The sequence below is a fragment of the Trachypithecus francoisi genome, unplaced genomic scaffold (assembly GCF_009764315.1).
Source record: "Trachypithecus francoisi isolate TF-2019V2 unplaced genomic scaffold, Tfra_2.0 Lachesis_group1, whole genome shotgun sequence".
Taxonomy (NCBI): domain Eukaryota; kingdom Metazoa; phylum Chordata; class Mammalia; order Primates; family Cercopithecidae; genus Trachypithecus; species Trachypithecus francoisi.
This window is the reverse complement of record NW_022681454.1, coordinates 135,965,238-135,977,326: the sequence shown is the minus strand read 5'-3', so window position 1 is coordinate 135,977,326 and position 12,089 is coordinate 135,965,238. Positions and strand designations below refer to the sequence as shown.

The 12,089-nt window shown below is 38.1% G+C and overlaps 1 protein-coding gene across 11 annotated transcripts in view; it reads left to right on the top strand.

Moving 5' to 3' along the window:
- The window catches only part of ELF2 (E74 like ETS transcription factor 2), a 130,688-nt gene that overhangs the window by 54,691 nt on the left and 63,908 nt on the right, over window positions 1-12,089 (top strand). For all 11 annotated transcript variants that reach the window (XM_033215286.1, XM_033215283.1, XM_033215285.1 and 8 more), the window contains one exon: window positions 10,601-10,766. In XM_033215286.1, coding sequence (XP_033071177.1) covers window positions 10,601-10,766 — 166 coding nt within the window. Of the gene's footprint in view, window positions 1-10,600; window positions 10,767-12,089 lie in introns of those variants that run through there.

Sequence of the window (12,089 nt, the reverse complement as noted above, 5' to 3'; positions counted from 1 at the left end):
GGTGAAGTTTAGTTTAGAGCTAAATGAAGTGAGGGGTGGGGCAATAGAAATATCTAGGGGAAGAGAATTGCAGGAAGAGAGAAAAGCCACTAATACTGGAAACATGGTTTGATTTTACAAAGGGAGATTTGAGGATGGTGGTATTCGAAAGATAGATTTTTGTCTTAGGAGAAGCTTTTCAGGAATGTTTCATTCATATATATATATAATAGTATATGTATAATAGTATATATATTCTAAAATGTAGAATAGGATGAAAACTGACCTGTCAAAATTTTGTAATCAGAGTCCCAGAACCTGAAGAAAAAATAAATATTTAAAAAGTGGTAGGTATCTGGAGTTTTATTATCACTATTTTTAGGCTTTCTTTGTAACTTTCCCCCTGATTGTAAAAGTAATACATTTAATACAATTAGGATTATTCTATTTCTGAAAATGTCACAAAATAGTAAACTATAATGAGTATAGTTGCAAAAATTATTTTTCAAAATAATATATAAAATGTAGTCATGTATTTAAAAATGCAAACTACCAAATATGACTTAAATATATTCTGATAATTTAATAATTTAATATTAAGAGAAGTATTGGGCCTGGTGTGGTGGCTCATACCTGTAACCCCTACACTTTGGGAGGCCAAGGTGGGATGATCACTTGAGGACAGGAGTTCAAGACCAGCCTCAGACACACAGGGCACCCCCATTTCTATACTGGGGAGACTAAGGCAGGTGGATTTCTTGAGCTCAGGGCTTCAAGACCAGCCTGGGCACTGTGGCAAAACCCTATCTCTACAAAAAAAAATACAAAAAACTAGCCAGGCATGGTGGCATGTACCTGTAGTCCCAGGTACTTGGGAGGCTGAAGTGGGAGGATTGCTTGAGCCTGGGAGGTAGAGGTTGCAGTGAGCCGTAATGGTGCCACTGCACTCCAGCCTGGGTGACAAACCAACAAACAAAAACAATGAAAAAACAAAAAAGCAAAACCAAAAAACTAGCAGTCAAATCTAGCAGTGTATAAACGGTAGAATGCCATGACCAAGTTTTTTTAATCCCATGAAGGTAAGTTTAATGAATCAAGTAATTCACCATATCAACAGAGTGAAAGAGAAAAATTAGGTGATTATATCAGCAGTTAAAGAAAACCCATTTGCCAAAATTTAACACCTATTAATTATACAAACTCTCTAAACAAGGAATAAAAGGCAATTTTCTCAGCCTGGTGAAGTCTATCGGTGAAAAACCCACAGCCAACATCATACTTAATGGTTGAGAGCAAGGCAAGGATGTCTGTCCTAACCATCTTTATTCAACATTGCACTGGCAACATTACTACAAGGCAGCAAGAAAAATAAAAGACTCACAGCTTTGAGAAGTAGTAGTAAAACTGTCTTTATTTCTAGATGATATAACTGTGTACCTAGAAATTCCTAAGAAATCGACACAACTATTAGAACTAATAAATTTAGAATAGCCAGAGGATATGAGGTGAGTGTATAAGAATCAATTATTTATATATACTAGCAATATACAATTGGAAACTGAAGCAGTACTATTTAATGGAGCATCAAAAAGCAGCTGGGTTCCCTGGCATGTGCATATAGTCCCAGCTATTCTAAAGGCTGAGGTGGGAGGCTTACTTGAGCCCAGGAGTTCAGGTGCAGCTCAAGCAAGATAGTGAACCCCCCTGTCTTAAAAAAAAAAAAAAATAGGGAAAAGTTTAATGAAATATATAAAAGACCTCTGTACAGTGAACTATAAATACTGTTGAGACATATTAAAGACCTGAATAGACAGATGTACCAAGTTTATGGATTGGAAGACATACTGTGGTTAAGAACAAAGTTGAAGGGCTCACACATCTGATTTAAAGACTTTCTATAAAGCAGCAGTAATTGAGGCAGTGTGGTATTGGTGTGCCAACAGACGTGTAGATCAATGGAACATTAAATACATATAAAAATGCTCAATGTTATTAACCATCAGGGAAATATAAATTAAAACCACTAGACGATCCTACTAAACACACAGAACGAGGAAAATTGATGAGAATAATACCACATGTTGGAAAGGATAAGGAGCAGCTAGACCTCTCATACATTGCTTATAAGAATGTAGGCCGGGCCGGGCGCGGTGGCTCAAGCCTGTAATCCCAGCACTTTCGGAGGCCGAGACGGGCGGATCACAAGGTCAGGAGATCGAGACCATCCTGGCGAACACAGTGAAACCCCGTCTCTACTAAAAATACAAAAAACTAGCCGGGCGAGGTGGCGGGCGCCTGTAGTCCCAGCTACTTGGGAGGCTGAGGCAGGAGAATGGCGGGAACCCGGGAGGCGGAGCTTGCAGTGAGCAGAGATCCAGCCACTGCACTCCAGCCTGGGCGACAGAGCGAGACTCCGCCTCAAAAAAAAAAAAAAAAAGAATGTAGGCCGGGCATGGTGGCTCACGCCTGTAACCCCAGCACTTTGGGAAGCCGAGGCGATCACGAGGTATCACGAGGGATCACGAGGTCAGGAGATTGAGACCATCCTGGCTAACGCAGAGAAACCCTGCCTCTACTACAAATAAAAAAATTAGCCGGGCGTGGTGGTGGGCACCCGTAGTCCCAGCTACTCGGAAGGCTGAGGCAGGAGAATGGCGTGAACAGGGAAGACGGAGCTTGCAGTGAGCCGAGATTGCGCCACTGTACTCCAGCCTGGGCGACAGAGCAAGACTTCATCCCCCCCCGAAAAAAAAGTAAAGTAATATAATCACTTTGGAAAATTATTTGAGTACTTTCAAAATTAAATGTACAATTGCCATATGATCTGGTAATTTGACTGTTAGGTAAATATGGAATGGAATGGAAAGGAAGGGAAGCCAAGACCAGGGATGTTCATAGGAGCATTATAGCCATATGAAGACAGGCAAATGGATAAGCAATTGATATATCTACAATAGAATTTTCAACAATAAAGGGAAATGAACTATTGATACATGCAGCAATGTGTATAAATATCAGCAGTAAAGAAGTTGGACACAAAAGAGAACTGTTGATTTCAATATAAAATTTGAGAAAAGGCAGATCTATAGGGATAGAAATCTATAGGGATAGATCAGTGGTTGCCTAGGTCTGGGTGTATGTGTGTGTGTGCACGCACATGTGGTGGTGGGGATTGACGGGTAAAGTAGGTATGAGGGAACTTTCTGGAGTGATGGAAATGTTCTATTTCTTGACTGTGATGGTAGTTACAGGGATGTTTACATTTGTGAAAATTCATTAGAAAAATAAAAAGATTTTCATCTGGTGAGGCAGATTCTCCAACAACTTTTATATTTTGCGAATGGATTCCTTTTTAAAGTTGTCAAATTACCGGTTATTGGCTTTATGTTTTTTTTGTTTTGTTTTGGTTTGGTTTTTGTACCAATTGTTATGTTTAAATGAAAAAAAGTGTTTTGATGTTTCTTAGTTATCAGGATCATTGTAAAAAACAATAAACTCAGACATACTGAGAAAATGAAAGTCCATCTTTTGTCTGCTCACCTCTCTCACCAGGTTAATAATTTGAGGTGTATTTTTTCCAGACTTTTAAATGTATATGTAAAATAAATATATAAGTGGAATCAGACAACAGTACTATTCTATGGCTGATTTTCCTCTTCCTTCCACCCCCACTTGTTTGTATCATGGATATTTTTCCAAGCTAGTATATAGCTCTAACTGCCTTAATTGTTTAATTGATGCTGAATAGTTTCTCATTGTATGGATGTTTGTTAGTATGGGTGTATGTTTTCTATCTCTCTCTTTTTTTTTTGGCATTATGAACATCTAGCTTAGGGGACTTGTCTTAAAACTGGGTTTGCATAGCAAGTGCATCATTATTTATTCTAGTGATGTATTTATTTGGAGTGGTTTCTGGGGTTAAACCATGGAGAGGTAGGGGAGATGAGTCCTCCCTAAAGCCTGCCAAATGGTATTTTTCAGTTTTGATAAGATTTTTGAAGGTGATCTTACTCTACCGCAAAAGAGAAAATGTGGAACAAATTTATGTACTTTTAACATACTCCTGAATTTTATTATCTTTCTGTATATTCCTAAAGTACATTGAGAAAAGGATTACAATACCACTACTTTCAGTCATTTCATTGTACTTGTCTTTGGAAACTTCTGATACCTGGAGAGCAATGACTGAGTGCATATAAAAGCACTTTCTAGGTAAACACTGCAGCATTGCACTTGTCTTGCCTCTTTAAACTAAGAATCTCTCTCCTTAAATGGAAGTTTTTGAGATCACTGTTAGTACTTAGAGTAGGGTTGCCAGATAAAATACAGGATGTCCAGTTAAATTTGAATTTCAGATAAACAACAAATGACTTTTTACTTTAAGTATGTCCCAAATATTGCATGGGACATTCTTACAGTTATTATTCAGTGTTTCTCTGAAATTCAAATTTAACTGTGTTTCCTGTATTTTTTTTTATTTGTACCCTAGCTTGTAGGGAATTAGACGGCTTGTGCTAAGATCCATGGTGACTTGAGCAAAGTAATGCTAAGTAAAATAACCTTTTACATGTGTTATTTTTACTATTTTATTTTTAAGCAAAGACTCCTGGTTTCTTCTCTTCTATCGCCTTTTCTCCCATAAAAATAGCTACTCTTCTACATAGTACATGGCAATAATTATCTGAATAGCTGCATGCAGTGTCCTCTGGTCTCTATCATTTGGCAGAAAAAAGGCTCATGAGGTTACTTGCCTCCATATATGAGCAAATGTTGAACTTATATATACCTGTTAATATTAAGATTTGTTGACTTTATTATTCTTTGAGTCAAGCTACAAATATCTGTATTTAAATGCCACTTTAGTTTATATGAAGCATGTGTTATTGAGGAGGATATAAAAATTGACTACGATATAACTCTTGCTCTCAAATATCCTAATAGCCAGTCAAGGAGTTGTATATGTAAATACATAATTATAATGTAGGACAATAAACAGTGGTAATATTATGCAAACAACTTGTTCTATAAATACGTAGGATAGAAAAATTAATTCAGATTGGAGGATTATAGAAGATTCCCTGGCACTTGATGAAAAGCCTTTAGTAGATGAAAAGGATTTGGACAGATGTGAAGGCTACAAAGTAACATGAACAAAAGTCTTGGAAATGTTCACATTTAGGAATTAGAAGCAATGCCACTAATCAATTTATGTTAAGTAATGTAAGGAAATAAGGTAGGAAGGTGGTATATTAGTTTTCTGGGGTTGCTATAACAAAGTACTGTAAACTAGGTTGCTTAAACAACAGAAATTTATTGTGTTATAGTTCTGGAGGCCAGAATTTAGGAATCAAGGTGTTGATAGAGTTTTTTTGTTGTTGTTGTTGCTTTTTTTTTTTTTTTTTTTTTGAGGGCTATGAGGGAGAATCTCTTTAATGCCTCTCTCCTAGCTTCTGGTAGCCTCAGGCATTCCTTGCCTTGTAGATGATGTTCTCCCTGGGTCTTTCCATCCTTTTCCTTCCCATTTGTGTCTCTCAGAGTCCAAATTTCCCTTTTTTGTAAGGACATAGTCAAATTGGGTTAGGGCTCACCTTAATTATCTTGTCTTAACTTGATCATCTGCAAAGACCTTATTTCCAGTAAGGTCACATTCACAGAAACTAGGGGTTAAAACTTCATCTTTTTGGGGGACACAATTTAGCGCATGACAAGTGGGTTGGGGTTATATTTCAAAGAGTGTTAAAGCATATGTCAAAGTTTCCTTTTAGACAAATGGGGAGTCATTAAAGCTTTTTTTTTTTTTTTTTTTGAGACGGAGTCTTGCTCTGTCGCCCGGACTGGAGTGCAGTGGCCGGATCTCAGCTCACTGCAAGCTCCGCCTCCCGGGTTTACGCCATTCTCCTGCCTCAGCCTCCCGAGTAGCTGGGACTACAGGCGCCCGCCACCTCGCCTGGCTAGCTTTTTGTATTTTTTAGTAGAGACGGGGTTTCACCGTGTTAGCCAGGATGGTCTCGATCTCCTGACCTCGTGATCCGCCCATCTCGGCCTCCCAAAGTGCTGGGATTACAGGATTGAGCCACCGCGCCCGGCCTCATTAAAGCTTTTTATGCAAGGAAGTAACACAAACAGTTCTGATTGTGATGTGAAAAGGTGCCCTCTAAAGTTGAGGGCAAATAGTAGATTTGAAAACGATTTCTATTGTTAAAATATAATATCAGCTATCACTAATTGAATAACTTACTCGGTGCTGTGTACTTATACTATGCTAAGAACTTTGTGCATGTAAAGTCATGGGACTTTAAAGGATAGAAATATTATAATCTCTTTTCTAAATATGAAGAAACCAAGATTTAAAGAACACAGAGTGGGGAAACAGAGACATGTAGATAATTTGTGCCATTTAGATACGTTAAGCTTGAAGTGTTGGCTGAGTATTCCTGTAGTGATGTTAAAGTTGGTAGTTTAAAATTTGGTTTTGGAATTCAGAAGATGAGTCAGAGTAGAGGACAAATACTTAGTCATTATCAGCATAGAGGTGCTATTTGAAATCATAAGAATGGGTGGGCTTACTTGAGAAGGTAGTATAAGAGACACTGAAGATAGAACCTCACTAAGTTGGCTAGACTTGAGTCTATGGAGATGAAAGAAGAGTCAGAGGACACTCTTGAAAATAGAGTGGTGGGCCAGGTGCGGTGGCTTACGCCTGTTACCCCAGCACTTTGGGAGGCTGAGGAGGGTGGATCACCTGAGGTCGGGAGTGTGAGACTAGCCTGACCAACATGGAGAAACCCTGTCTCTACTGAAAATACAAAATTAGCTGGGCATGGTGACACATGCCTGTAATCCCAGCTACTCGGGAGGCTGAAGCAGGGGAATCACTTGAAACCGGGAGACGGAGGTTGCAGTGAGTCGAGATCGTGCCATTGCACTCCAGCCTGGGCAACAAGAGTGAAACTCCATCTCAAAAAAAAAAAAGAAAGTAGAGTGATAGAGAACGTTGGAAGAATGAATTTTTTAAATGCGGGTGATAATAAATGTATGAGTCTGTGGCGAGGCAACAGAGATTGAAAACTGAAATGGAATTTGGTTGTTATTAACATTTTGAGGCTGGGTGTGGTAGCCCATGCTTGTAATACCAGCGCTTTGGGAGGCTGAGGCTGGCAGATTGCTTGAGTCCAGGAGTTCGAGACCAGCCTGGGCAACATGGTGAAACCCTGTCTCTGCCAAAAATAAATTAGCCCGGCGTGGTGGCACACGCCTGTAGTCCCAGCTACCCAGGAGGCTGAGGTGGGAGGATGGTTTGAGCCTGGGAGGCAGACGTTGCAGTGAGCCATGATTATGCCACTGTGCTCCAGCCTGGGCAACAGAGCTAGACCCTGTCTCAAAAAGAAAAAGCAAAAAAAAATATTTTTAGAGAATAGCTTCAGTGAGGTGGTGGAACATAGATTACAAGGTATATATAGATGAGTCAAGGAGTTAGACTATTTTTTTGAGAAATGTATACAAGTATGTGTCTCAATCGATCAGTTAAAGTTCAGTTAAAGAATTTCTTTAATTGGACTTGTTGCCTTTTAACTTCAATTAAAGATCAGTTAAAAGTTCAGTTAAAATAAATGAGAGTTTAATTTTTTTTTTCTTTTTAAAATTATTGAGACTTGCTCTCAGTTGCTGGGCTGGAGTGCAAAGGCATGATCATGGCTTACTGCAGTCTCGACCTCCTGGGTTCAAGCAATCCTCTTGCCTCAGCCTCCCAAGTAGCTAGGACTATGAGCAAGAGCCACAACGCCCGGCTGTTAATTTATTTTTTATTTTTTGTAGAGACAGAGTCTCCCTATGTTGCCCAGGCTGGTCTTGAACTCCTGGGCTCAAGCAGCCTTCCAAAGTTTTGGGATTACAGGTGTGAGCCACTGAACCCGGCCTGAATTTTTTTTTTTTTTTTTTTTTTTGAGACTGAGTCTCATTCTGTCAGCCAGGCTGGAATGCAGGGGCGTGATCCTGTCTCACTGCAACCCCTGCCTCCCGGGTTCAAGCAATTCTCATGCCTCAGCCTCCTCAGTAGCTGGGATTACAGGCGCATGCAACTATGCCTGGCTGATTTTTGTATTTTTAGTAGAGACAGGGTTTTACCGTGTTGGCCAGGCTGGTCTCGAACACCTGATCTCAGGTGACCTGCCCACCTTGGCCTCCCAAAGTACTGGGATTACAGGCGTGAGCCCTGAATTTTTTAATGCAAAATGATTTTAGCTTTTTTATGGTCAAAGACAAGGAACCATTGAAATATTAAAACCCGGCTGGGCGCTGTTTCCAGAGGTGCTATTGTTTGGACTTATGTATTATAATTTCTTTACTTCTCTTTATAGTTTTGCCACCTATGAAAATAGTCCTAAACAATATTTTATTTTGAAAAAATAGTTTACCAAGCTAATTGAGTTAGGAAAGGACAATATTATCATAAATAGATGAAGGCTTCCAGGAGAAGATAGCTGAATAGTCTAGTGTCAGGTTCACTGAGTGTCATGAGCTTGTCTTCAGGTAATCAGTGAGCAATGCCGTGAGTTTTTAGAAATGTAAGGCACATCCTGCTCTGGTGTCTGGCAGTGCTACAGTATGGTATGGACTGGGTATTGCATATTTGTTCAGCAGGTGTATGGTCACATGAAGGGTGCTGTTTTGTATCTTTTATTTCTAAGCCCATGGTAATCTTCCTCCAACACATTGTAGATCAAAGCAGAACACATCTGCGGGGTGAAATGTGTTCTTAGCTGATCCAGGCAGCAGGGCAGGTGGAGTGAGTAGGTACATCAAGGCAAGCCAAATATCAATAAAAATGTAGAATGGACATCTGGACATTCTGTCCTTAAGAACAATGTCAATGGTTATCTTAGTGATGACAGTTCATCATGCTGTCTCAGGAGTCACGCTGCTACATTCTGGACTGATTGCCCTTTAAATCTGGTGCATAGCTAGCATCATGGAATCTCTCTTCACAGTCTTCCTGAAGGTTCCCATTGTTTATCTCCTATGTTGATCTCTTGTATCTTGTATTTGCAATAGTTATCTTTTTAAAAAAATTCATGCTCTTGTTGATGGGATACATTTTCCAGTATCTTCTTGAGAAAGGATGCATGAAAGGTAAATGTTTGAGATCTTTCATGTCTGAGAAGATAACTTTATTCTACTTCTATAAGATGATTTGACTCGGTGAAGAATCCTAGATTGGAAATAATTTTTCTTCATAATTTTGAAGAAATTGCTCAACTGTCATCTTCCTTCTAGTATGACTGTTGAGAAAACTGAAGTCGTCCTGATTCTTTATAGTAATCTGTGTTTTTTTTTTCTAGAAGCCTGTAGAATCTTTTCTGTTCCCAATATGAAGGTGTTTCACAGTGATATGCCTCAGTGTATGTGTTCCTTAATTTTTTTGCATAGACACTTTGGTGGGTCCTTTCAAATGGGTAGCTTATATCCTTCAGTCTTAGAAAATTTTATTGACTTACTTCTTTCTTGTTGATTTCTTTCCAAACCTTTTTTTTCCCCTTTTTATTTCTTGTTTTTTCCTTATGATTTATTTTTTTGGAACTCTGTTATTCAGATAGTGGACGTCCTGGAATGGTTGGTCATCTAATATTGCTATCTTTTCTCTCGTGTTTTCTATTGCTTTATCTTTTTTTCTCTGGTTCCTGGAGATTGCCTTAATTTTATCTTCCAATCCTTTATTCATTTTAGCTATTATATCTTTAATTTCCAATAATTCTTTTATCTGTATTTTAAAATGTTCTTTACTGAATTGTGATCTGTTCTTACTTTATAGTATCTTCTCTCTGTGTGGAATATGAATATGTATATGTACATTCTGTGTTAGAGGCTTTTCCTTGGATGCTCAGTAATATTTGGCTGTTTGCTCATGATTAAAAGTGATGGATTAAAAAGCTAGTTGGAAACTCCATTTTGGGTAGAGTATGATGCTAGCAGCTGTGCCTATTATGCCTCAAAGATGCTGTTGTTGTTCCCTCTCTGGAAAGTAGCCCGTCTTCTGCCGAGGTGGAGGAGGTCTGGTTGCTTAGCATCATGAAGGAGAGAGAAGGTTGAGGAATCAAAGTGCGTGTAATTGGTGTTGCTTTCTGTAGATTCTCCACTGTACAGTGTGTTGTTTCTCAGATTTTTTTTTTTTTTTTCTGCCAGACTGATTTGGCTTTGCTGGGTCTGCTAACCTACTCAATACTCATCCAGACACTTTCAGTCTTACAACATTTTGTTGTTCTTATCTCTTCTTGTTTGTTGCTCTCACCTCTTGTCCTTGTGGGTTTAGGTATAAAATAGTCTTTTACTGTTGTTTTAGTCGGCTTTCATGATTAAGTGAAATTATATGCATGTTTTTAATCTGTCAACTTAATCCTAAAGCACAGATTATTTAAAATGTTTGATCTATGTCTTACCTCTTGAAACTTGAAAGGATTATTAAAGTTAGCCCTTTCCATCTCTTGTTTTGGTTTTTACATTCATATTTATAATATTTGAAACTCATTATGTGGACTGCTCGAGACTGTATTAGTTCAAGGATTTATAAGTGAATCCAGAATTTGTAAATACAAAGGTTGATTGTTTTTTAAATTTGCTCTTATAGGAAAGTGAAAAGGTTTCTGAATATCCAGCAGTGATTGTGGAGCCAGTTCCAAGTGCCAGATTAGAGCAGGGCTATGCAGCCCAGGTTCTGGTTTATGATGATGAGACTTATATGATGCAAGATGTGGCAGAAGAACAAGAAGTTGAGACCGAGAATGTGGAAACAGGTAGACATCTCATAAAATGTTCACTATTTATAACTTTCTCATTTTGTAAGCTTCAACAATAATATTGCCAGATGAAAAATATACTGAAAAACCTTTTTAATGCTATTTAGTATAGCTTGGAAACCAATGAAACATCTATGTTTGAGGGAATATGTATAGATATAAAAGTTGTACAGTATAATTCTGTGAGGTGTAACAGTCTTATATCATGGACCCTATGCACAAAATTACAGCTTCACATAATGATAAAGTTATTTTATTATTTTTTTCCTGAGAGTGTAAATACTAGCTGTTATTTATACAAGTCAATAGGCTAGTATTATGAGGACTTTTTAAATTAAAAAAATAAATATGGTATTTTATCATTCTCTAATTGATTATAAGTTTCTTTGAGTTAATATTGATGGAGCAATATGATTTCTTTTCATTAATATCAGAAGCATCTTTGTAGTGTTCTGTCAGTTTCCTCTTTGCTTTTTGTCTTCTTAGAGATCTTAGTATTTCAGTCTATTTCTGGTGAGATAGCTTATGTTTAATTGGAGATTAGTATCTATAATTCTTGGAGGAATCTTTTAGTTTTTACCATTGATTATGAAGAAAAGAGAGTATTTTATCAGAAGGACTGTAGTCACTCTTATATAATAATAAACATGCAAATGTATCCTTAGCTGTTAATGGAGAAAAAGAATCATTATACTTGTTGTTTAATCCTAGTAAAATTTCTTTACTATTTAGATACATTTTTATAAATGTAGGAAACTTTCATGATGAAAATTTTGAGTATGTGATGTATTTCTGCTTATGAGGTCCAGTGGTACCCCTTAGGGCTGCTAGCCTCTTCCAGCTTAAAACTGTTCTGCCTCTAATTGTAGTTTTTGTGGAGCTAAGGGATTGAAAGTTACCTTGCTTTTCAGAGCACTGATGATTGCAGTGCCAGCAAACAAACCCCAGGTGTAGTGGAAACTTCATTTATCAAAATAGGTAGCCAAGCTGGGTGTGGTGGTGTGCACCTGTACTCTCAGCTACTTGGGAGACAGAGGCAGGTGGCTCACTCAAGGTCAGGAGCTCAAGTTCATCCTGCAACATAGCAAGACCCCATTTCTAAACAAATAAAAGGACCAGGCATCCAAGCACTTCATATGGGCTTCGTGACTGTAGTCTGGAGTGGTATCTGATTTACAGTACATAATACCTATCTTTTTATGAGAATTTGGAGAATTTTCCAGTCTGAAGCTAGACGTATAGTGGCAGAGATGAATTTTTTTCTTGAGGAAAAGGATAGGTAGAACAGTTAAAAGTATTTTGTAGGATGATGTTTTGGAT